Source organism: Notothenia rossii (genome assembly GCF_949606895.1).
Source record: "Notothenia rossii genome assembly, chromosome: 3".
In the NCBI taxonomy this organism is placed as follows: Eukaryota; Metazoa; Chordata; class Actinopteri; order Perciformes; family Nototheniidae; genus Notothenia; species Notothenia rossii.
The window spans coordinates 8,466,801-8,491,380 of NC_136901.1; the positions used below are offsets into that span (position 1 = coordinate 8,466,801).

At 42.1% G+C, this 24,580-nt stretch overlaps 2 protein-coding genes across 4 annotated transcripts; one reads left to right on the forward strand and one right to left on the reverse strand.

Moving 5' to 3' along the window:
* Nucleotides 1-4,092: 4,092 nt before the first annotated feature.
* s100b (S100 calcium binding protein, beta (neural)) lies at nucleotides 4,093-6,022 on the forward strand. The gene is made up of 3 exons (XM_079669952.1): nucleotides 4,093-4,238; nucleotides 4,390-4,552; nucleotides 5,068-6,022. The coding sequence occupies exons 2-3, from the start codon at nucleotides 4,415-4,417 to the stop codon at nucleotides 5,218-5,220; spliced, it is 291 nt and encodes a 96-aa protein (XP_079526078.1). The 5' UTR covers nucleotides 4,093-4,238; nucleotides 4,390-4,414; the 3' UTR covers nucleotides 5,221-6,022.
* Nucleotides 5,744-23,865, reverse strand: LOC307032153 (glutaminase kidney isoform, mitochondrial-like). Of its 3 annotated transcripts, none has more exons than XM_079669950.1 (18): nucleotides 23,470-23,865; nucleotides 17,663-17,753; nucleotides 17,311-17,429; nucleotides 15,115-15,244; nucleotides 14,920-14,999; nucleotides 14,662-14,825; nucleotides 13,806-13,864; nucleotides 11,608-11,640; nucleotides 11,284-11,342; nucleotides 11,041-11,107; nucleotides 10,013-10,063; nucleotides 9,662-9,838; nucleotides 9,449-9,580; nucleotides 9,158-9,250; nucleotides 8,725-8,786; nucleotides 8,563-8,639; nucleotides 8,187-8,250; nucleotides 5,744-8,118 (listed from the first exon to the last, which is right to left on the reverse strand). In XM_079669950.1, the coding sequence occupies exons 1-18, from the start codon at nucleotides 23,718-23,720 to the stop codon at nucleotides 7,971-7,973; spliced, it is 1,857 nt and encodes a 618-aa protein (XP_079526076.1). In that variant the 5' UTR covers nucleotides 23,721-23,865; the 3' UTR covers nucleotides 5,744-7,970. The 3 variants fall into 3 exon arrangements, with proteins under 3 accessions (XP_079526076.1, XP_079526075.1, XP_079526077.1); XM_079669949.1 differs by having other exon boundaries at nucleotides 17,663-17,759; XM_079669951.1 differs by lacking the exon at nucleotides 23,470-23,865 and adding an exon at nucleotides 19,773-21,060 and having other exon boundaries at nucleotides 17,663-17,759.
* Nucleotides 23,866-24,580: the final 715 nt, after the last annotated feature.

Sequence of the window (24,580 nt, forward strand, 5' to 3'; positions counted from 1 at the left end):
CATCCCAAAGCAAATCACCTAAAATGCAAGGATGTACGAACAATATGAAGCACAAACAAATAAAATATAATATCAACAATATTATTTATGTTTGCTGAATCATCCTTGACCTTTACTTTGTGCAGTCTCTTTTATAAACCAGTTTATTTTCTCCAGTCAGTCCAATTAGCCCACTCTGGAGAGAGGAAGTAGAAAAGATAGGCCATCAGGTGTGTGTGTGTGTGTGTGTGTGTGTGTGTGTGTGTGTGTGTGTGTGTGTGTGTGTGTGTGTGTGTGTGTGTGTGTGTGTGTGTGTGTGTGTGTGTGTGTGTGTGTGTGTGTGTGTGTGTTGCTCTGATCCAGGAGCTTCTAATCCGATATGCGGGGGCTGGGGCGGGGGGTGAGAGTGTAGGCAGCAAAGGATTATGGGATTATGGAGGAGGAGATGCAACATGAGATGGCCACTCTGCAGCTGCATGATGGCAAATTCGAGGTCACCGGGTAAAATCCGATGCAATGACTCCATGTGCAGAAAAGATGCTCATTTAGTCATTACGTGGACCTTAAAGAGGCCCTATTCTGCTTTTTGGTTTCTTTTCTTTCCTGTAGTGTGTTTTGTGTAAATGATCTGCAAAGGCTAAAATCCCTGTGTTACGGAACATAGTGACATCACTATGTAACACTCACACTTCTATTGGCTAGCGCTCCAACACATTGTGAGCTCTAAGGTGTTGACCAATCACAACAGAGCTGGCCAGATAACCAATCAGAGTAGACTGGGCTGCACTAATAAAAGTAAGTTATTTAAATTGGAAAATGTTGAATAATCCCCCCTCAATTGACACTTCTTCTTAGTTTTGTAGAACTCTGATTCAAAAGGGCGAATCAGAGTCACAACGACTCGTCGGGATGAATGTTGTTTTGCAGGTGAGTGTGTTGAAAAGGCAGGAGCAGACAGAAAGAAAGGCACCCATCTTCAGACCTGCAGGCGACAAACAGCTGACCTTCACAGAGCACCTGAGTGTCTGGATTGCCGCCATAACTCAGAGTAAAAGGCGGCACCGTGACACTCACAGCGGCCCTGACCTGACAGAAAACACTCTCCTCTTTTGTGTTGTGCAGTTTTTATTTTCCGCCGCCGCAGTTAACAACCAAATGAGCCAGATGGGATTTGACAGATTGAGGATCTGTCCAGATTACTCTGTGATCGGCGGCCAGGCGCACGGAGGCCATGCCAGGAATTAATCCAGAGGAGAAAGACGGGCGCCATGACACCTCCAGCCTTAAAGTCAATGCCAAGGCTGCACACAGGAGCATGAGGACTCCTTCTGCTCCTGTGTGCTGCCCTCCTGGAGGAGCATCGTGGGAGAAGTGTTACCCTCCATTTGTGCACTTTTTTACCTTTTGCAAAGTGACATTTACCCTCCGTCATTGGGATTCTAATGTTTTATTTTCCAGAAAAAAACATCTGAATATTAGAAAATCTTTAAGTGCTCCCCACAGTGCAAATGAAGCATACAATAAATACAATAAAATAGCTTAAACATATATATATTTATCAAAATTAAATAAGATCAAATCAAATCAAACAAAGTGGAAGTAAATTAAAACATAATGAAATAAAACATAACAAAGTAATACAAAGAAATGTAAAATAATAATAAATGTTTTTGTTCATACAAAGACCGTTTACTTCGATATTGAATATTTTTGTAATGATTATTATTGAATAATATAGAAATAAACTCAGTCAAAGATTTTAGATGACGTTTTTGGGAGCTTTATGATTTATGAATGACACTGCTGCCCTCTTGTGGTGAGCTATGAGAACTACAAGTTCCTTTTTTTTCGACGTTTACCTGGTTCTACATCTAAAGAGAGACTTGCTGTGCTGTCCCAATAATCCCACTATTGTACAAGTCAGCATGCTAGGCAAATATTACTTGTAGTCCAATAAATAACATATAAAATGCTGATAATATTAGCAAGAGGGTCCAGGTATGAGTTGCAGTGTTATAACGTCAGTAGTCTGTCCCTAATGTAATCATATTGAAACAGTAGCCTGCGTATTTCGAAAGTGTGTGTGTGTGTGTGTGTGTGTGTGTGTGTGTGTGTGTGTGTGTGTGTGTGTGTGTGTGTGTGTGTGTGTGTGTGTGTGTGTGTGTGTGTGTGTGTGTGTGTGTGTGTGTGTGTGTGTGTGTGTGTGTGTGTGTGTGTGTGTGTGTGTGTGTGTGTGTGTGTGGTTGCCAGGTGATTACTCAGCATTCTGGTGCTGTTGACCGGTTGCCTCGGTCGTTTAAGGACGCGGTGTCCATGGAGACCAAAATAAATGCTAAACGAGACACAGCAGAGGAGACGAGAGGACTGAGAAAATGTTTTCCTGCAGGCTGACTTTATTTTTAGCTTTAATGTTTCTTGTAGTAAAGGTGAAACACACATATGTTCGGGCATTTATTATCTGCACATCGAAATATTTAGTTTACCTGAAAGGTGACGTCATGACCTTAAACATGACAATCAGCACAGCATATCCACTTTTGTTAAATAATAAAAAGAAAAACTGTTTTACAATTAAACCAAATTAAACTAATACAAAATATTTGTAAAAGTATATCCAAGTCAAACTAAATAATATATATCAATAAAATACATCCAATTTAAAAAATAACATCATAATAAAAATAATAAGATAAAACATGACAACATCTACAAATAAATAAGTTTAGGGTCTTATTTCAAATATGATAATTGATATGATAATGCACTGAAATTACAAAAAATGAAAACAAATTCTGCTTTAAAAGTCCAAATTAAAGATCTTTTTTCGGACTCTTACACACGAGCACAATGAGGTCTCACTCTGAGGGACATTCAGCAGACCAAACAAACCGTCAGACTGACAGACGGAGGAAGAGAGATGACAGATGTGTTCAGGATCTTCGGTTGTTTCTGCTCACAGTTCAGGATCTTCGGTTGTTTCTGCTCACAGAGTTTCAGTGTCTGCAGAAACAAAGAGACAGCTTGTGTTTGTCCGCGTGAGGAGGGAATTTATCCGCCAGACAAAGACTCAGTTTATCATCTGATACACAAAACTGTTCTTCCTGAAACACACACATAGGAGGAGAGGTCAAAGGCTGGGGGATCGGGGAGGGAAATCAGCAGATTGTGTAGAATATTCATACTCACAGGATTTACTCACTCTGTCACAATTTAGCTTTATTCTGCAGCTATGATATCTTAAAAATATTCTTTAAGATGTATGCAGTGATAGACTTTGTAAAAATGCTGTAAAAAATCGAAATGTCCCTAAACGGTTTACAGCATTTTGAGAGTATAAACTTTGCCACCCTAGTGTGTGTGTGTGTGTGTGTGTGTGTGTGTGTGTGTGTGTGTGTGTGTGTGTGTGTGTGTGTGTGTGTGTGTGTGTGTTTGACAGCGGAGGGCACACGTCTGCCCAACTCCACAGAGAAAGGAGCGTCTTCATTAACATGCACGGCCATCCGCTTCCTCTGAAACGGCCCTTTGTCCCGCAGCCCCTGAACACATCGCAGGCAGATCCTGATCAGAGGAAAACTCACACATACAGATGTAAATAATGATGATTAATTATAGGATGTTTGGATATATATTTGTGCAGGAAGTGCTTGGCAATTTGCTTTATTTTTGCCAAACTCAGAAGGAGTTTAAATATTTGTCAAATATATTATAATATTTAGTTATTTTTAGTAGTTATTTTTTTGCAATTTCTTTGTCTTTTTAAATACATTTAGTTGTTTATTTGTGTGTCATTTTAAGTTTTTTTGGGGGGGGGGGGGGGTTATGACATGTGAACTTTGGGACACTTCTGAACTCAATTAAATGGCATTGCAACAATGTCAACTTGTTATTTTATTTTTTTAAAACAGACCAAACTGAACTGAGAACATCCTCTTCTTGTGGACATAATGATATTTTTTATCATGATCTTTGTTAATAACGCTTAGTTTAAGTCAGTTTTTGCCTTAATTGGAAGATTTCTTTATATTTTATTCCAGATATGCTTAAAAGTTGTCAAAAAGTAATGAGTCATGCAAAATGTCAACTAATGAACATTAGCTTCAGGGCTGCAGTGGAGTGAGGGGAGGAACAGATACAGGATTGGTCAGCAGTGTGCATGACCTCAGCACACACACACACACCCTGCTGCAGTATAAAGGCTGCCGTGCATCATCATCCTCCACCCTCAGGACCCGATAACTTCTACCTGAACTCCCACTGAGGTAAGGTCAATATTTAGATGGAGAAAATATGAAACAGATTTTTACAACGATATACATCTGTTATTTAACTCTTTCTGCATACTTAGGTGGAACAAAGCAATACTTTGAGTAAACGTAGAATAGTACTGATTTATTTGTGTACTTTTTGTAGTGAAAAGGGTAAAAGACTTGTGAGAATGACCGACCTGGAGACCTCGATGTCGACCATCATCGCTGTGTTTCAGAAGTACTCCGAGAGGGAGGGAGACAAACACAAGCTGAAGAAGAGTGAGCTGAAGGAGCTGCTGCACGACGAGCTGCCGGACCTCATGACGGTGAGAGCAAAAAGCTAAATATATAACTTCAGTTTGAACTGACTTGCTTGTAATTCAACATATTTGCAATGTTATTTATGTAGTTTAGTTGTTTTTTGGCCATTTTTTGTGCAGTTAACTCCTAAAAACTATGTTTGAAAATGTGACTCCACTACAAGTGAAAGACTTGAATTCAATGTTAAGGAAAGAAGGAAGAAAATTAGCCATTTATTTTCAATTCAAAGTTAAAGGATTAAGAAATAAGGCAATAGGGAACTGTGTACAATTTTTTTTAATTTGTGTGCACTAACCTACTTTTCATTTCCATATAACACGACTTCAGATGTTTTTTTAAGTATAAAGTAGGTTAAAAAAATAGGACCTTAACCAGATAAAGTATTAATATGCATTTAAAGTTGAGATGTCCCGCCCATTAGCCTATCACGTTCAATGTGTTGGAGCGCTAGCCAATAGAGGTGCGAGTGTTACATAGTGATGTCACTGAGTTGACCTGAGTTGACCTGCCCCCCCCGCAGCATGTGAAGGACCAGGCGGCTCTGGACAGCCTGATGGAGACTCTGGATGCCGACGGAGACTCCGAGTGTGACTTCCAGGAGTTCATGACCTTCATCTCCATGGTGACCGTCTGTTGCCACGACTACTTCGAGCACGAGCACGAGGACGAATAAAGAGCAAGGGGGGCTACAGTAAATTATACAATAGAAGAAGAATAAGCCTAGCAACGAGCAACCAGCAGGGCATTGTGGGAAAACTAGTCACTGCTGTGGTTTGGCTGCAAAACAGGTCTGACCCACAGATTAAAATCAACCTTCTGTTTTATTTTAGAGGATAAATGTCCAGTAAATCTTTGTCCTACGAAATAATGTTCTCAAATAACCAAACTGTACACTCAATTACGTTCCTAGGGAAACTGATTTGCTCCCGTTACAGGACAAACTAAACTACCTGGTTACCACGGTTTGGATTCAATTGCGTCATTTTGAACTCTTGTTGACTATCAGATATGGAAAGTGATTTGTCAGTTTGTTGTTGGCTAAAAAATGTATTTCAGCAGCTTTTGAGTTTCAGCTAATCTAGAAGCCTCTTTGCAATTCATAATTTAGGAGTTGACCAAAAAAATATGTTAGTAAAATAAATGTAGTCTTCAAGTAAAATAAGTTTTAAATGGCTTTTTTATTGACGCTGGCTTACAGTTTGGTAGAAAGATAATCATATATGTTATAACAATAATGGAGTCATAATCTATTTCAAATGTCTAGCTATTAATCCAAACATGTTCAGATTGAGTCGCCTGTAGCCAACGATGGGATGCAAGCTGCTAGATTAACAAATAACAATCTACTTTCACACTCTTCACATGCAAAGGAGACATTTGATAGGTCGAAACATGTCGAAACAGAGTTTGATGATGTGTATTTTGAAATGTTGAATACTGGTTAGATGTGAAATGAATAAATGATCAACGTGTGACTCCTGAGTTTGAAGGAAGTGAACTTCCATTGCACTGCACAGCTCTGACCTAATGTGATGACACTGTGAGCCCCCGCAGGTACACTGAAAACACAACAACTTCTTTGGTTTTAATAACTTTATTAAACGTTTGATCTGTGAATAAATATCGGAACCGTCTGCGACACTCAGCAGCATAAATATACATGAAACAGAAACACGTTACATTCAGAATACTTCAGTCGCTGCAGGCCGGGACCACATCCAACACATATTGCTCAATTGATCGTACAATCATTTAATATGTATTGCCTATAGTGTCTCAAAATATTGCATTTTGTGCTTCTGTTACTCATTTTTAACCTTTAAATAACAATTCTAATCCAACTGAATGAACTGATCCCTAAAATGCACTACATTTGGAGCGTAGATAATATATATGTTGATTGCCTGGTTCAGTTTGTCCGCACAGAATCAACATCCAAACTTCAGACACGCTACAAAAACACAGAACAACGTCTGGAAACATCTGCACGAGCTCTCACTCCATCAGATTCTTCAGCACATCACAGAAAACACAAAAACAATCCTTTTCGCGATATATAGCTGCTTCTCTTTGTGTTTCTAATCTGGACCTTCCTGAGTATTCTGCAGGAACCGCGACACACGCCTCGTACTTCCTGTGATACAGTCCAGAGGCATTAAAGCCTCCACGTTCAATCACATGTTCAGATGAATAGCAATGATGACACATTTAAACACCTCTGGATTGAAAGCAGTCACGGAAAGCAACAGCTGCACTCAACAAGGACATTATCTTTGACTTGGATGAACATCAAACTCTTTAAATCCACTTGACCGTAACCTTCAAATATACATATAGAGCTTTGTGGAGGCTGCTAGTTCAATTCACCAATTTAATTAAAGTCTCTTTTGGACTAGATTTGATCTTTAGTCTTAAATTAAAATAAAGAAAATGTAAATACTGAACAAAGAAAAAGTCCATATTATTCTTTATGGCTGCATTCATAAAAATACACAGTGTGATTGTTTTGATCAGCATGTTAAACACATCTTCCACAAGTTCAGTTTTATGTACTTAGTGAACTTCATGATCTCCAGTTACATTTATAATAATCTGTGTGTTGAGTGCAAGCGTTAACATATAAAACCTCTGGGATGTTTACAGTAATTCAAGCTGCTGTCAGCGCTGGCAGTGTCATTTATAATATGTAAAACTCTTTTCCACAGACAGCCTGAACTTTGGCTGACTATATTTCCTTACAAAAGATAAATATCAAATCATACAGAGTAACAGTGACGAATACAACGACAGTTGAATACGGTGAAAAGGAAACGCTGTCCAGAGTTTCAGTGAAATATAACTCCTTACACCACTACGTTACACCTGTACGTATTTACACTCATGTCAGGAATATACACACTACATTTTATCTTAAACAGATAAATATCACACGCACGTACACACACACTTGAGTGTTGGGGAGGACACCACCATGATGATGAAGTGATGAAGGTTTAACCCAGGGTTTGAAATGCCCCATACTTCCAGTTTTTTTTAAGCTTTTCAGAATAAAAACCATAATTTATAAAGTAAATAACAAGAGCGCGGGGACTCACCAGCCGCAGCTGAATTTACCCAGCATTCAATGCGGCGGCTGGTCCTTAAAAAGCTACAAAGCTGAATACAGAAGGGGAAATACAACAATATATTCCTCACTTCAAGTAAATACAATATATAATATATTACAAAACCGACAACATCAAGTAGCATGAGGAGGGGCTTTCCTTCTGGAGGGGGGTCCTGTGTGTAAAGGGAACCTTAAGTCGTTTCTAAAGGGGTTTTTACGGTTGTAATGTTAACTGTTTTCTACGAGTTATGGCTCTCTTGCTCTCTGACCTTGTGATGCAGATTAACACGTTTCCTCCCAGCCTCCCCCTTCCTCCCTCAGAGCAGCCCGTCCAGGTTGGTCTCGCTCTTCTCTTTGTCCTCGGCCACCTCCAGAGGGCTGTACTTGGCGTGGTAGTCTCGGAGGATGGTGACGACGTCGTGGTGTCCGAAGTGGACCGCCTCGTCCTGAGGGGTGTTCCCCCACCTGCAGAGGCAGCGGAGAGTTAGAGGAGCGCGACGACATGTAGCCGTTCATAAAAACACGCTATTTACCTGTCCTTGGGAACCGGGTTGACTTTACAACCCTCCAGCAGGAAGCGGACCACCTCTCCATGCCCTGAGACACACACACACACACACACACACACACACACACACACACACACACACACACACACACACACACACACACACACACACACACACACACACACACACACACACACACACACACACACACACACACACACACACACACACACACACACACACACACACACACACACACACACACACACACACACACACACACACACACACACACACACACACACACACACACACACACACACACACACACAGGTTATCTTCCCAGTAGTCAGAGTGACAGACCCTCCCCCTGACAGTGGTCTCCTCCTCTGTGTTTTACCTTCAGCGGCGGCCACATGCAGCGCCGTCCTGGAGTCGTAGTCTCTCTGCTCCATGTCCATGGAGGACAGGGCGAACCTGGACAAACGCCCGACTCACATTAAACTCCAGAATCTTTTTTATTCGCGCTCGTGTGGATTTGAAATGGGAACATTTGTGTCACCTTCTGAGAGCCGAGACGTCCCCGGTGTACGCAGCAAACAGCAGATTGATCACGGACTTCACCTGAAACACAACGAGAAGCACGTCAAAGCAAAAAGAGCCACTTGTAACTTTTACAGATATTTACCAAGTCGTTCATATATAACACTATCAGAGAGAGGTTGATGATGTTCTCGATGGGACATGTAAGGATCAGACAACAACAGCAACTGTATCAAATCTGAGAAATGGGTCAGTTTCTGTATGCAGTGTTTTCCACCAGGGGGCGCTGTTGATCAAATGCTACACACAAGGTCATGCGGCATCAAGGGAGTGACGCAGACAGTACATGTATTATTCACTGCAGCTGTTTTAGACTAATTATAATAATCAGAATAGAACAATCAGAGAAGGTCATGATAATATCACAGGGTCAGGATGAGGCTGGGACTCACCCTCTGGTCTCCCCCCTCCCTGCGGGGGTCCAGCTTCTTAGCAAAGTGTCGCAGGTTATCGTAGTTGTGGAAGTTGAATAGGGAAACCAGGTCCTGAGAGAAGACATTTAGCAACATTAGAGACAGACATAAAGTCTCAACCTCAGCTCGGTGACATCGTCTGACCTCCAGGAGGAAACTCAGCAGATCAACTCATGATTTCAGAGCGAGTGTCCTTTTAATAGCCAGGAAACATCTTACCACCTCTATTCAATCTACAAACTGCTCAACAGTAAAATGATTTTGGGTTACCGTGCAGAACTGGATGCCTCTGACGCTGTTGCCCAGCTTGTCGAGCGGAGGAGACCAGCACATGATGCCCATCACGTTGGGAACAACCAGCAGAATCCCACCGGCCACTCCAGACTTAGCCGGCAGACCCACCTGGAACACAAGAAGAAGAAGAAGTTAGAATGTGACAGGTAGAACATTCAAAGCATGTTATTGAGGAGGAGGGATACCGACGTGGAAGGCGAACTGTCCCGAGAAGTCGTACATGCCGCAGGAGTGCATCAGACTCAGAGTGTCCCGCACCGCCTCGGGGCTCAGCACACGCTCGCCTGTGATTGGACAGAAGCCGCCGTTGGCCAGAGTGGCCGCCATGACGCTGGCGCTCTCACAAGTCACCTCGATGGAACACAGCTAACAGAAGGAGCACATGTCGAGAAAAAGATTAAGAATATGCTGCAGTAAAAACAAATGGAAGCTTCTGTCAAAGTTCTCCAAGCTATGGGCTCCCAGGATCTGATTGTTTTCAGTTTACAGGTTTTAACAAATAGTTTGATTTACTCCTTTATATTTCTCAACTCCATTTACCTGGAAGTAGAAGTCGAGGATGGATGTCATGTCTGTGCCTTCTGGAAAACACTGAAGGAACAAAAACACTGTCAACACACACTCCTGATAAAAATTAACAACATACAAAAGAATTCATATTTAGGCAACAAATGTAAAATAGTGTTAGCGTTGCAAAAACAGCATTACGAATGAAGTTGAAATGAAATGCACGACAATAACTGAAGTTTTCAAACTAAAAGTACCGTAATTTTCGGACTATAAGCCGCGCCTTTTCCCATTTTTCAACGCTGCGGCTTATATAACGGTGCGGCTAATCTATGGATTTTTACAGCTAACGGCCACCAGGGGACCTCCTAAATCTATGGATTTTACAGGTTACAGTCCACCACCTTTAACTCTATGGGCTCTATGGCCGGTCCGCGCCCCCCACCTTTAAGCGGCGGCCTCCAGCAGGAAAAGCTGGAGGCCGGAAAAGAGTGAGACAGGTCGCTTGCAAAAGTAAAAGTGGAACCGAGAGTGGTACGAGAGACAGAACGAGAGCAAGACAGACAGACATTACGAGAGCGAGACAGTTTGTCCCCGTACCACTGGTTGAAAACCACTGCTGTAGATCACTGCCGGTACGTGCGCTGGGAGCGCACCGTTTAAGTTTGAAAGTTGAAAAGTGTGTGTGTCTGAAACGCTATGTGATACAGTACAGTTTACACAGCACATGTTCTGTAGCTACTATTGCACTAAATGCTAACACTTGAATACGTTATGCAAATATGAAACTTGTTTGTTGAAATGTTAATAAATGGGAGCTTCCTCAAACAGCCATCTCTTTCCCGACAATCCCCTCTGTGCACGAACCCTTACATATGGTAATGAAACATTAAAACACCTGCGGCTTATAATCCAGTGCGGCTTATATATGTACACATCATTCACTTTAGCTGCTGCGGCTTATATTCAGGTGCGCCTTATAGTCCGAAATGTACGGTACTCAAAATGGGCGCTACATGTGCAGTGTGTCGGGCTGCAGCGGGAGGTTTCTGTGACCTCACCTTCTTCTCCTTCAGGTAGTAGCCGATGGCAAAGTTTCTGTCTCCAGACTCTCGCTCCGACTGGAATCTGGGACACACACACAAAGGGAGAGCTTTGTTCTTCACACAGCGTGACTCAGCTTGTTATATAAACCTCTCCTCGGTGATACAGCAGTGTCCTTGAGGATTCCTTTGTGAGAAATCAATACCACGTGCGGATATAGAGAGAAGTATGCGTCTGTAGTAATATGTAGCTGTACTCACGTGGCGTTGCTGAAGCCGACGTACTCGTTTCCTGCCAGTTTGTTCATGAAGTTCATCACCTGAGGAGCAGCAGAGACCGTGAATACTCCACTATTGGACCTTCGCAAAGAACCTTTATCACATGTTACTTTTACATGTCACTTGTTAGACGCACAGGAGCCATTTGGGGGGACGTGTCTCAGGGACACAACGACATGCTTTTTTGGTTTGAACCTGTGTCCCCCTGATCCTAACACCAACACTCTATCCACTGCGCCACACGCCTACTCAACAATGATGACCAAAATGCACGTGTTTTAACCCAAAAACCTCAGTCATACTCACATAATCAAACTTCTCAGCGTTGCTTGCCCCTTGCTGAAACACAAACAGAATCATGTTACAAAAGGAATCTAAAAACACATCAAAGTGCAACTAACAGTTACCCGAGTCATGACACTAGCACTAAACTACAACAGGACGCATCTAGTGTTTTTAAATCATCCTCAATGAAACCATCGGGAGAATTAAGATTAGAGGAGACTAGATGAGATGGAGGTGAAACAAAACAGTTAATCCACTCTAATGCAACAGACTACAGTAGTGCTCAAGGTTTTATCAGCCAAGGGCTTTCAATTGTATAAAATACTAACTAAAATGATGAGATTGAATTATGGCCATTCATTAGTCAGAGTAAGTAAATACAAATGTAAACAAAGACGCCTGGTCTACAGTCAAAATGGAGCATGATATTAAACCGCTGTTTGAACTCGAGCCACAGCTGTACTGTTTATAATGTGGACGTATAAACAGTGTTTGGTAATGCAGGTGAAAAGTAATAAAGCCACATTTAAACATTCATAAAACAGCCATCTGAAGGCTAAAAGCTTGTCACAAATCCAGACCAAAGAGGGGAAATACAAATAATTAAAAAGGGAAAAATTACCAAAGTCATTGACCTGTTGCAGTGCTCATAATTTCCCAAAGATCCTACTGCTGTAAAATATGCAACAACAAATAAAACCACACAACGAGCCTCGAAAAGGTACATTGCACATGAGGTTATCTGTAGATTCAGATAAGGGGGGGGGGGGGGGGGGGGGGGGGGGCATGCACACAAGCTTTTTAATTATCGTTTTGCTCAATCAACCTGAGACTGCACACATATGACTGGATGATTATAGCAGCTGGTCAAAGCTTTTTATGGTGTTTGGACTCAGCATTTGACTTGTAATCACACCACTGTGTGTTTAAAAGCAAAAAAGTCAGAAACAGAAGTCATTTTTATGATTTCCTTAAAACATTACATTCTTTTCCTTAACTCTGTGAATGTGAAGACTGTGAAGCTTGATTAAATACTGCTCTCCTGACGGTGTGTATGTTATGATCTAATATTCCAACATCTCTATAGAGAGGGGAAGTCCCGCCCATCTACTTCCGGTCCATGGGACCTTATTTCGGAAAAATTATGTATTGAAGTCAATGGAGAGAGAAAACTTTCGATCCCGTTTGAATTGTGCCACGAATTACACATATGATGTTTGTCAATCTTAAAAAATCATTTCCATGTCAAAAAAGTCACAGTTTGTCGTAAAACTGTTGAAATATAAGACTATGAAAAATATGCAACTAGAAAGACTACAAATCCCAGAATCCCGGTCCCGCATGCTGGCTCTTACGGAACCGACTAACTCCCCTTGTGTGTATGTACAGCTCTCAACATGCCCAGACTTGGAGTGATTTTCACCTCTTTTAATACTTTTCCGCCTCATTCTGAAAGAAAGAAGTGAAATGTGCCAACGTGACGGCCGTCTTGGTGTGTGGTGCGAGACGGGAGATGTAGTTTATTGAGCAGTTTCACACAAACAAAGTGTAAATTCATTTTTTTAATTATCTTTCTCTCTCCATTGACTTCAATACATACTTTTTCCCCTAAATAAAGGTCCCCCCGGAAAGGGAGGGACTTCGCCTCTCTATATTAATGATAATTAAACTGCTCGTCAGTCTGTAGGGACACCTTCGCTGTCCTCAGGTCAGTGAGAGTTAACATTTAAAGGTTTTAATTGAATCAGCAGGTGGTGCTAACAGCTCCCTGTGTGTGAGGAAGTTTAATGAAACCAGCAGAAGAGCAGTTTCATTTGAGAGTGTGTGTGTGTGTGTGTGTGTGTGTGTGTGTGTGTGTGTGTGTGTGTGTGTGTGTGTGTGTGTGTGTGTGTGTGTGTGTGTGTGTGCAGGATATGTGAGCGGTGCTGCTTTCAAACCAAATCCCCTTTCAGCGTGATTATCTAGAACCTTAATCTCCCCCGTATACAGTAATCTGCCGGAAACACGTTCTCCACACGATTATCATTTCATTTCAGACGATTTCTTTTTGGATCTGAATGCAGTTAGAAACTCCTGACATAGAAATAAAACATCTCACAGACTGTAATCTATGTTTTACAAATATAACGGGATGATGGCATTCAAATCCACTACCGCAGCTGATCAGTGAGCTTCTAAAATAATCATTTGTAATGGTGTGGTGTGTGAAGGCAGCTTACCTTAATGAGGGAGGTACACACAATGGCTCCAGCATTAACCATGGGGTTGTGTGGTTTATCTGTAGGAGAGAAACTGAAGGTTTAATAAATCTGATCATAAATGTTAAGATATTATTTGGCATTTACTGATAAGCGCTAGGGGAGGACTTGGAAAATATCTGAATTAAGAATCTACACGTTAATTATAGACATTAAATTCAAATAAGATCGTGGTAGATAGCCGCACATAAAAACCCACATTCACAGAATTGAAAACCCACAGCGTGCACTGATGTTCTCCTGGGTTTTAATCTTCTTAAGCAACAGGCCGGGACAATGTTTTGTTTTTCCATCCAAAAATAAACAGCCGGAATATAATCTGCTGTTAGATCTCAACAAAGAGAGGAAACCAGAAACCTTTCATACACAACATTCCTTTCAGAAATGAGTCATTTTTTACTGAGCGTCAAGTCTGGAGCTGATGTTATGTCTGCGGAACCGGATGAGGCAAAAATGAAAGCTTCAAAGGAGCATATAGAAAAAGATTTAGACACTTTAAGAGACTCAGAAAATGAAAGTCATTTTACAGACCCTGACTAAGCTCCTCAGTACGTTTCAGGCTATACTTTGCAGGACATCTCAAACACAAAGAGGTTTTTATTCTCTGTGGCTCTCCAGACTTTCAGCAGACGGACACACTGACCACTCTGTGCTGTGCTGCTACCTTTAGTAAACAATTTACTGAAGTCACATAGCAACCAAGGATCCTCTTACCCTCTGAGTACGGAGAAAGTGTGTGTGTGTGTGTGTGTGTGTGTGTGTGTGTGTGTGTGTGTGTGTGTGTGTGTGTGTGTGTTTGTGTGTGTGTGATCCTCACCTTCCTCATTCAGGAAGAGCTTGTTGAAGCGCAGGCCGCTGGGCTCCTTGGCGATGAAGCGGTGCACGTACTCGGTGCCGTGGTCGTGCACGGCGATGGCGTACTTCAGCGGCTTCACGCAGGACTGCAGGCAGAAGGGGACCTTGGTGTCGCCCACTGTGTGCCTGAGGGACACACACAAGGACACACGTTCACACACAAAAGGTGTATACTCGTGCCCTTAAGGTTTTGTGAAAAGGATTTATTCTCAAGTGGTACCTCTGTCCGTCCACGGTGCACAGGGAGACGGCCCACAGGTCGGGGCTGAAGCGGGCCAGCTGGGGGATGTAGTCGGCCACCTGCAGGGTTCACAGCCAGACGTTTTAGGAGTTTGAGATACCGACAGCAATGTGTGTGTGTGTGTGTGTGTGTGTGTGTGTGTGTGTGTGTGTGTGTGTGTGTGCCCCCCCTCACCTGTCCTCCTGGCATGTTTTTGGCTTTATCGTAGAGCTCGTCTATGTGTGCGCAGAAGGACTGGAAGTCTGGGATGACAAACTTCTTCCTGAAGGCCTGAGTGAGCAGCACGATGTTGCTCTGCACGCACCTGAAGCACAGGACACACTTTAACAGGTGCTTATTCTTCTGAACATTTTACAATGCATATCACTTGTTGGTTTATTGTTAAGCCCCCCCTTAAGCTAATCATCAAACTGGATTTACACTCCGCAGTGTCCAAGATCTTACTAGCTGAACAGATCTTCAAACTACAGCTGACAGAAGTTACAGATCGTGTCATTAGTGGAGTTGTGTTTTGGGGAGAGCTGTACGAAATGTTTGTTCCATTTCATAATGCATAAAATGTCTGTCTTCACATTTTACCAGCCTAAAGTTAGATTAAATGAGTTTGCTTTTGAGCAATATCCAAAATATGCACATATTTATACAGTACGGTCCTTCCTCTACTAATCTTTCTCCCAAATGTTGTTCAGGTTTGGTCCTGATCCGTTTTATCAGAGCTACTAAGCACCACAGACAGTAAACACATGACTCCTCCTGACAGGACGGTGTGTGTGTGTGTGTGTGTGTGTGTGTGTGTGTGTGTGTGTGTGTGTGTGTGTGTGTGTGTGTGTGTGTGTGTGTGTGTGTGTGTGTGTGTGTGTGTGTGTGTGTGTGTGTGTGTGTGTGTGTGTGTGTGTGTGTGACTCTCTGGTAGCACACAGATTTGTGGCTGAGCTATCTCACTGCATCACACTCCGTCTAATCCCTGTGGCATGGGATCCTGCAGAGAAAACAAACGCTCACGTGCTTCCTGTGAGGCCGCGCTCTATAAATAAGTGATGGGCCCCGGCCAGCAGCAGCAGCAGCAGCAGCAGCAGCAGCAGCAGCAGCAGCAGCAGCAGCAGCAGCAGCAGCGCTCCGGTCTGTTAGCCAGGACTCAGCTCCCTGTGAACTCTCCAGGACTCTCACCCAAGCTGTCACCCAGTTCCTCTGGGATCAGCCGCCATGCTCCCAGTTATTTTATTTTATTCTTCAACCTTTCTTTCCTTCTCAAATGTTCTTTGTTTACTGTACAAACCTGCTGCTACTTGTTCAAGTATAAAACCACGAACCTAGATGTGTAAACGCTGCGTATAATACCAACATAGAGACGAGCCATGCCGCTGCTTTGTAATTATTTTACAGCACGTGCACAGTATAATTGATTTGACCTTTAATGAAGGTTAGTGAAGGTCATTCTGAAAGCCGTTAGCATCATTCAGCCACGCCTGTACAACGAATCAACTCTCTTCTATCAGCTCTGTCCTAAGGTCGTATCTTTAGCAGAAAGCTATTACCACACGTTTAGAGGATTTGTGCTTTTTTACAAATTAACAATCTTATCACGATTCTACATCGTGCCGCTTCCTACACAGCCTTGTTATCTGGAATGTTACGTCACATTCTGAAGATATTCCAATGCTTTATTAAAGCTAAATCAATAACATGTGCTAGGTTTCCCCCCCAGTAGTCGTGCTCTGAATGCAGCTGGACCAAAACCTCCTGAAGATGCTGATGACGTGCAAACGGAGGAGTGATGCATAGTTAATGCCGTGACCCTGTTCTGCTGCAGGAGAGAGAGAGCAGCACTCCGTCAGCATCAACAGTCCTTGTGATGGACTGATGAAACATTGATGCTGATAATAAAAAGGTGGGACAGCGAGCAGGATGTAACTGAGAGAGACAGCAGCTTTAACTCACTTTAGATTTAGATTTGTGAGCCTTTATAACATTTCACCAACACCTGTAATTTATCTATTTATTTACTGAAACATCAAATCAACTTTGAGCATGGTACACCTGGAGTATTGACATTTTTTATCGCTATCTCCGACTTTTATTTTATTTTATTTATTTTTTAATCTTTCAAATTGTGTCAGTGTCCTTTGCTGTGAAGCGCTTCGAGTTTTGCCTTGGCAGATGAGAAGCGCTATATAAATTACATTTATTATTACGCATTTTTATAATTTACAATTTGTAAAATGCTTTTATTAACCAGTGTGGCAGTTTTTCAATTCTTTAGGACTTACATTTGTAGAAAATACAAAGAAATTGTGTGCAAATAAACCAGGCTGCAGTTTCCAAGGCTTTATTGCAAAGCATTGTATTTTAAAAAATAGTTTAAAATCCTACTTTTTGAAGAGGTGTCGGTCGAGAGCTCCATCAGAGGTCGTCTTCACGGTCTGTTTCAGCATCTCCATGCACTCTTTCAGCCGGGGGTCTCCTGTGCGTAGCCCTGTGGCTTTAAGAGCCTGCAGAGAGAGGGAGGTATGAGGGGGTTGGGGGGACATCATGATTAAGACCCCGGACACCAAATCAATAAGTCTACAAGCCGTGAAGAGAGGCTCCTGAAGAGCTAACAAGAGGAGTTACCCTGCTCACAAATCAAGGAGACAAGGAGGAATCACGTGTATCTACGAGCTATAAGTCTGAGCTGATATTTAAACAGAGATCCCACGTGATCATTCCCGCTCTGAGGACTCACTGTGGTGAATTTGTGCACTGGGATTTTCTCCTGGCCCTCTGCGATGGTGTAGAAGAGCAGGTCCTCCAGACTAGGCAGGATGCCCGCCTTCCTTCTCCTGCGGGACAGAAGAAAATACAAACAGAAAAGTGAAAAAACAACTCGGAGGGAATACGTGGTGGAAACATGGAGGGGGAGCTGCAGCGGAGCGAGGAGAAGAAAAAGCTTTTTGACTGCAAGGAGAAGCAGAGTAATACTGCTGGAAAACATGGCCTTACTTCAGTATTATAACCTGTGGGAAAGACGTGCACATGTGCTTTTCCACAGGTTAATATGCTGCCATAAGGCCACTGGAATGGAAACGGTTAATTGTGTATTTTGCTAGAATACCAGCCAGGAAAGTGTTCAAAAAGGGAGAGTGGGCAGCAGCACAGAAGGACAGATAACACCGTCTGAGAAGGAGGCCGCCTTACAGACGTCTTCATCTATGCTCTGTGTGTGTGTGTGTGTGTGTGTGTGTGTGTGTGTGTGTGTGTGTGTGTGTGTGTGTGTGTGTGTGTGTGTGTGTGTGTGTGTGTGTGTGTGTGGGTCGCAGTGTCAGTAATTCAGCCAAGAACAATAATAATGTGTGAATTGTGGTGACGGGGTGATGGGAGCAGAAGGAGAAACGACCCCCCCAGCCTCACACTGAACCACAGTGCAGACTCAAATAAAGCCCCAAGCTATGACATCACAAAGTCACAGCAAGGACTTCCAGTTCACACACTGGGGCTGGGTAATACAGTCTGGACAATTTGATACTTGTGCTATCTTGGCTTAAGAAACATTTTGTATTTATATGGCATACTTCTGAAGGCATCAGTCTTAAAACATTTCCTGACATGCTTACAAGCCAGGCACTGATATGCATTTATAATATAATGATATATTAAGGTTTCTGTACCACAGCGTGCAGAACAGCTGGTACATATGTTGAATCACTAAATGTGTCTTATCTCAGTTCTTTGTGCTGCTGCTGATTTGCTGCTTTAATATCTTTTGTTCCCGATGGAGATCAATACATGATCTTAACAGTAAATGTTTCATCTTGTAGTATTATGGTCTGGCTGGTATTCTGAGCAGCACTTCCACACCGAGTCGTCTCTGGGAGAAAGTTAGTAGCATGTCAGGAGGCAGCAGGCTCACAGCAGGCTCTCTGCTGTGATTCATTTTCACTCCAGAACGGATTTGTGCAAAGATCTGGATGCCCAAGCGCACCCTGACCTGCAATGCATTATGGGACACTGGCCTGTGTGCTAGGAGAGGATGTACCAAGGTAAAGGGATTCTGATAAAACAGCATTGGACAAACATTTGGTCATCATCAGTCAGCTGATTGCAGCTTGTTCTACGTTTTTGTCAACAACAAATGCCATAAAAAAACCAGATACAAAACCAAACTAGTAAGCAGGATCAGTTCAATGAATATGTTTTAAACCCACTTCAACACAATCTGAGTCAAACTATTTCCTGGCCCTGCTGCTGCAGAATAATACAGATTAAAACCTGGAGCAAGATGCCCTGTTATTAACAATTCCACTCAGAAAGTCGGAAAGTCAGAAATTCCCAGTGTGAAAATTGTAATTGCAGCCAATGCATGCTCCAGATGCACAGGGAGGAAACGAATATGGATTCAGAACGTTTGAATTGATATGACTCTGCACCTCAATGTGTTTTTTTGGTCTCATTAATTGTGGACGATTACAACTTTTTAAAGTTCTGAGAAGAGTAGGATATCTGAATTCCCGACTTGGGTGTGGAACGCTGCATGTTCATTGAGTTATTCTCATGCACTTCGCATAAGCATGTTGTTCCGTCCCTAAAAACGCTGCAACTTTTTCATAGCTAGTTCCATCCTCCTTAATAAAGGCCGCTGGTGAGGAAGGAATACACACCAGAGAGTGTGTGTGTGTTTTAGGGAGGGACGGAGGTGAGGTAGAGGGGAGGGAATACAAGCGCAGCCGCTGGGAGGAAGTGAGGTCATTTCAAAGTGAACACAGTTATTTGGCTTTCCGCAGAAAACCTCTACATCTACTGGGAAACAGAAAAAAAACACAACTAAAAACTAAAATAAAAAATAGAAACATACTTACAAATGCAAAGCAAGCAGATCAACAACAGGGAGAGAGTGAACAGAGGGAATAATACTGAATTAGTTACAGTGGAAACCACATTAGAGCACAGTATGAACACATTATCAGCAGCAGACCATTACACTAGGTAAGTAATGGAGTTGTGAATATGGCATATCAAAATAACATGAATAGATCAATCAGAATAAGCACTTTGCATACTGGGGATGGCATGTTAAAGGGTACGCTTAGTTGTTTTAAAGTAGGGTTGTATGTTGTACTTATATTTGTAATGTCTTACTGCAGTAGATTTGTAGATAGATGTGCATTGCTTAGCTTCTGTCTGTTTCTTTAAATCCACTGCAGAAATACACAGATTAGGAAAAAGTACGTCCGATAAACACACTTCAAAACATCCAAACTATCCCGGTATAGTACATTTTAAACACACATGACATGAAACAGTGTTGAAGTAACATTCTTGTTAAGTTAATGAGGCCTGTGAGGGAGTATCACCCCCCCCTCCAGGGGTCAGAGGTTGGAACATCTGGATCCTGCAGCATCGTCTCATTAATCCAGCTGCTCTCATTAGCGCCATGTGTTTCTAAAAGTCAGCTGTGGTACAACACACACAGCTCATACAGAAAGGTGGCATGAGATTGCTGCTGCTGCTCTGAGACGCTACACTGTCTCCACAACCGAGGAACTCGTCTGCATCAAAGGTCATTAAATGCAGAGATGGGAATCAATATTTGTTAGTGTATGATTACCATGAAACCCAGCAGACAGCTCAATCGTTCTGATGTTATTTTGAGACGTTGGGCACGGTGTCTATTATCCAATGAAGTTAGGAGTTTTAATGTAGTTAAATAAATATCACCACCAGCCACAAACAGTCAGTCCTGTGTCTGTAGTTTGTGTTGAGTGTGTTTGACCCGAGTGCTCGCTCACAGATGTCATAATAAATTACTGTGGAGGCAGACATTAAAGAGGGAGTTGTTGAGAGGCGGCGCTGCCCAAATCCATCCATGACTCATCTGCTCCTGCAGGCCCCGACAACTCCCGGGCAGCACGCCAGCATCCAGGCTTTGGTGCAAAAAAGTGCGGAAAAGAGACGTAGGCGGGATAATCTCCCCCTGCATTTCAAACATTTTTAACCCTTTATTAACCAGAGCACAGCCTCCGGAGGACCCTCGTAATCACAGACTGGAGTCAGAGCTGCAGGCCGTCTGGAAGGCCTCAAACGCAACGCCTTGGATATTATATTTAAAGACTTATTCTATATATAAGGACCTTGGATTATCTGTAACTACTTTTTTTAATTAGTAGATTAGTACAGAGCCCCTGAGAGTTCCTACAAGAACAAGAAAAACGTGCACGCACAAGTAATAATCTTTTGACTCAAGATTAAATATATTTGACATTACAGTAGTTTATTTGTTGTCCCTTGATCACCAACCAAAATCCACATGATTTCTCAAACACTAATCTGTGCTGTGGATGTTTAACAGCGTCACTGAAACTGCTATGATCCTCCAGGGGAAAAGAGATGTGGCCGACAACCTTACTGACAGCTTAAGCAAATGGTCCGTGAATGGAAACAAATGGGACATCCAGGCTGCAGGAGCAATGAGGCATTTTATCACCAAGGAAAATGTCTGAAGGGTAGATACAGGCTGGTGGCACAGCTGCTTTGAACGCTAAAAGCAGGAATAACTTCATTTTTAGAGCAACATGGGGGAAAGTGACACATCTGAGAGACACAAACATCTCATAAAGACAACTGGCACGACTCAGCTGTTAATAATAATATACAGTACCACTAACACATACGTATATATCCTTTGGTTACAGTTGTTTGAATGTGAGGATTTGCTGCTTTTCTTGTCTTGCATACAGGCATTTAAAGTACTTGCATATTACTATGTGTCAACGACTTGGACAGGATCAAATTATCACTACGTTGTTGCAGATTTTGTATTCCATTTTAATGCTTATGTTAGTCATATAGTATAAACTATTACGAAGTGGATCCTTGTCTTAATTGATGTCAGTGGCTGTTGAGTGGAAGTGTTAGTGTTGATATGGTGCTTTTCGGTCATTAAAAGCTTTTAACGTGCAGCCCCCGGCCTATCACCACGAGGACTCTCCTCTTCTCCATCTGCACTCACTCATTTCCCTGTTGAACCAACACCTCTGTCAGTCAATTACAGCCTTATCAGCTCCACTCACAACACTGCAAATAATCACTGATACTGACGCTGTGATACTCATCTAATTCATTCAGAATGGTCTGCTGGCAGAATATTAGCTGGTGCATATTAGCTACTTGATAATGCATTTATGGAAAAGAAACCAGGAGACTGCATGTATTATAATATTGTGGAACACAGTAATAACTACAATTTTGAATGCAGGGCCCTAGATTGAAGGCATGATATAATAGAAGCAGGATGCTGTAATAGCAGTGGGATCAAAATAAGAACTGACTTTAGTGCCATGTGTGGGATATTATGGATTTAATTACATATGAGCAATACATCTATAATTACAAATAAATGGGGGTTGCCTTCCTGGTTTCAATGATGACTGACCTTCATCAGACATTGAATTGGGCCTTGGTCTGTCTGCATGGTGCATGCAGTTCAAATTATATATTTATCATATTTGTTGTAGTTATGTTGTCATGATCCTAGGCATGAGAAGCTGGTGGCAGGTTAATGCCTCAGTAAGTTTAACACGCTGGAGATGAAAGCTGCAGCTTCTGGTCACGATTTCTGGATGGCTGCACTGTACACCACCTGCTTCCACTTGACATTGTTACCGTAGAAACGTTTACTCGTATGCCTTTCTCCTACACGCACACGATAACATATGGTTTTGAATAATATTTTAATGATACAATCTAGCAACTGTGTCAGATAATGTGTCTTGCTTGCTGCTACATAGCAATCACGTCCCTGTACGCAGGGAGCTGTTCACTGGTGATTGCGTACAGAGAGCCTGTGTAGGTGAGCCTGGTATCCCCAGTCCCTTCTCGCTGTCTTTCCCCTCCATTACTATCCTTAAGTCCAGCTAGCTGGCACTGTAGCCTTAGCTAAGCCGGCTAGTTTGTTATTCCAGCAGAACAGCATCTAGGCTAGCTATTGAACAGCTAGCCTCTGCGTGATGCGCTTGCCGAACTACGATGTAAATAACTGCTAATTAAAAAAAGGGCTTTGTAAACATAAAATATAGGGCAGAAATTAAAACATCGTATTAATAATGACATGTTAGCAGTCGTTCTTTAATTCGGCATATATTCGGTATGTTAACATGGACTTAATTCAATAAAATATGAACTTTAAGGATTGTCCCCAGGTGTCATACCACCATGGATATATTGGATACAGCGTCGGAGCCACTGTTCATTCCTACGAGGCGCATGAAGCCCAAAATGGAGCGACTTTAGAGTCAGAAAGTACCCGGATCATCCGGGGCCTTTCAATTGGGAGTAACTATTTTAGGGCCACAAAGACGTAACGGAAGCAGAAGTACCAACGTTTGTCCACTACGACCATTCATAAAAATCTGCTTCACTTTCCGGTACTTCCTGGGGGTTTGCACCACACGTTACCATCGCTCCATTAAATTGCCTGTTTTTCTTTTAATTCTGGCCTATAGTTGAGCTAGTGGCTAACATCTGTCCGTAGACCGGCTGGTTTTAAACGTTACTCACTTCTCCGCCGAAGAATCCTTGGAGGCTTCATTGTGGCTGTCCCCCTTGGAGCAAAAGCTTCTCACGGCGTGCCTTCTGGTAAAGCTCTGCGGGGCTAACGCTCTCACTCTGCCCGGCAGTCTCCCATCCAGACGGCCGGTGCTGAAGCAGGCTGCAGGTGTCGCTTTAACACCGGCTCTACCTGGCAACGGACGCTTCAGCTGGGTTTGAAATAACTCCTTGAGCACTACCATTGACCGAAAATGTAACATTTCAATCCCGTCGAGAAGAATATCTGGAGGATATAATTACTGTAACACCGATAGAAAATGTCTGGAGGACAGGAGGCGCAGTTCCTAACGATAGTGTCGGCTTTAACGGCCGAGTAACGGTTTTCCCTGTGACTCAACAATAGTAACCAACCTACCGTTCACGTAACGGGCGTTTTGATTGGAGCATTAAAACACAAAGCTGCACCTGATTGGCCAAGAGAGCTGTCAATCATCAGAAGTCTCCTTTACTGTTTCGGTTTCTACTGTATTTTAATTTTCTCCAACAATTTGTGAACATATATACATATTAAAAACGTAAGTTTATAATGTTATAACTGTATACAATACTTCTATAAAGTATAATTCTTTCTATCTATAACAGTTAAAGTAAGATATAGTAACCAAAGCAATCCTATGTTAGATTAGAGAGGAAACCTTACGAGAAATACACTAATATGTATAGACCATTGCAATAAAATATCCCTTAAAGTTGAATAACATAAGATTTTAGAAAATAAAGTGTGCAGTATCTTATTCTTATCTTTATTGTACGTTCTTCTTTAACAGTTATATATATATAGGCTATATAAATATATATATTTATATATATATATATATATATAAATATAAAAGTGGCTTATGGTACAGTGTGTGCCCCTTAATCAGCAGCCTTATTATTGACTTATGATGATTTCCTCAATATCCTGCTGTCTAAATGTAAATATTTTAGTGAAATAAGGTGATTTAAAGTCAGTATAAATAACCGCTGAGTAGCACACATAATATCATACATTTTAGTTCATTCAAATGTCTGGTCTTGGTCTGACACCATGTGAGTTATTTTGGTATTGCACATATTT

Excerpts from the sequence above, each read along its gene's own strand:
- LOC307032153 (XM_079669949.1), bottom strand. The coding sequence starts at position 23,720 with ATGTTACATTTTCGGTCAATGGTAGTGCTCAAGGAGTTATTTCAAACC. Across the intron at positions 15,245-17,310 it reads GACCGACACCTCTTCAAAAA|GTGCGTGCAGAGCAACATCG; the intron begins GTAGGATTTTAA and ends CCTGTGCTTCAG. Across the intron at positions 10,064-11,040 it reads ACTACCTGAAGGAGAAGAAG|TGTTTTCCAGAAGGCACAGA; the intron begins GTGAGGTCACAG and ends TTGTTCCTTCAG.
- s100b (XM_079669952.1), top strand. The coding sequence starts at position 4,415 with ATGACCGACCTGGAGACCTCGATGTCGACCATCATCGCTGTGTTTCAG. Across the intron at positions 4,553-5,067 it reads AGCTGCCGGACCTCATGACG|CATGTGAAGGACCAGGCGGC; the intron begins GTGAGAGCAAAA and ends CCCCCCCCGCAG.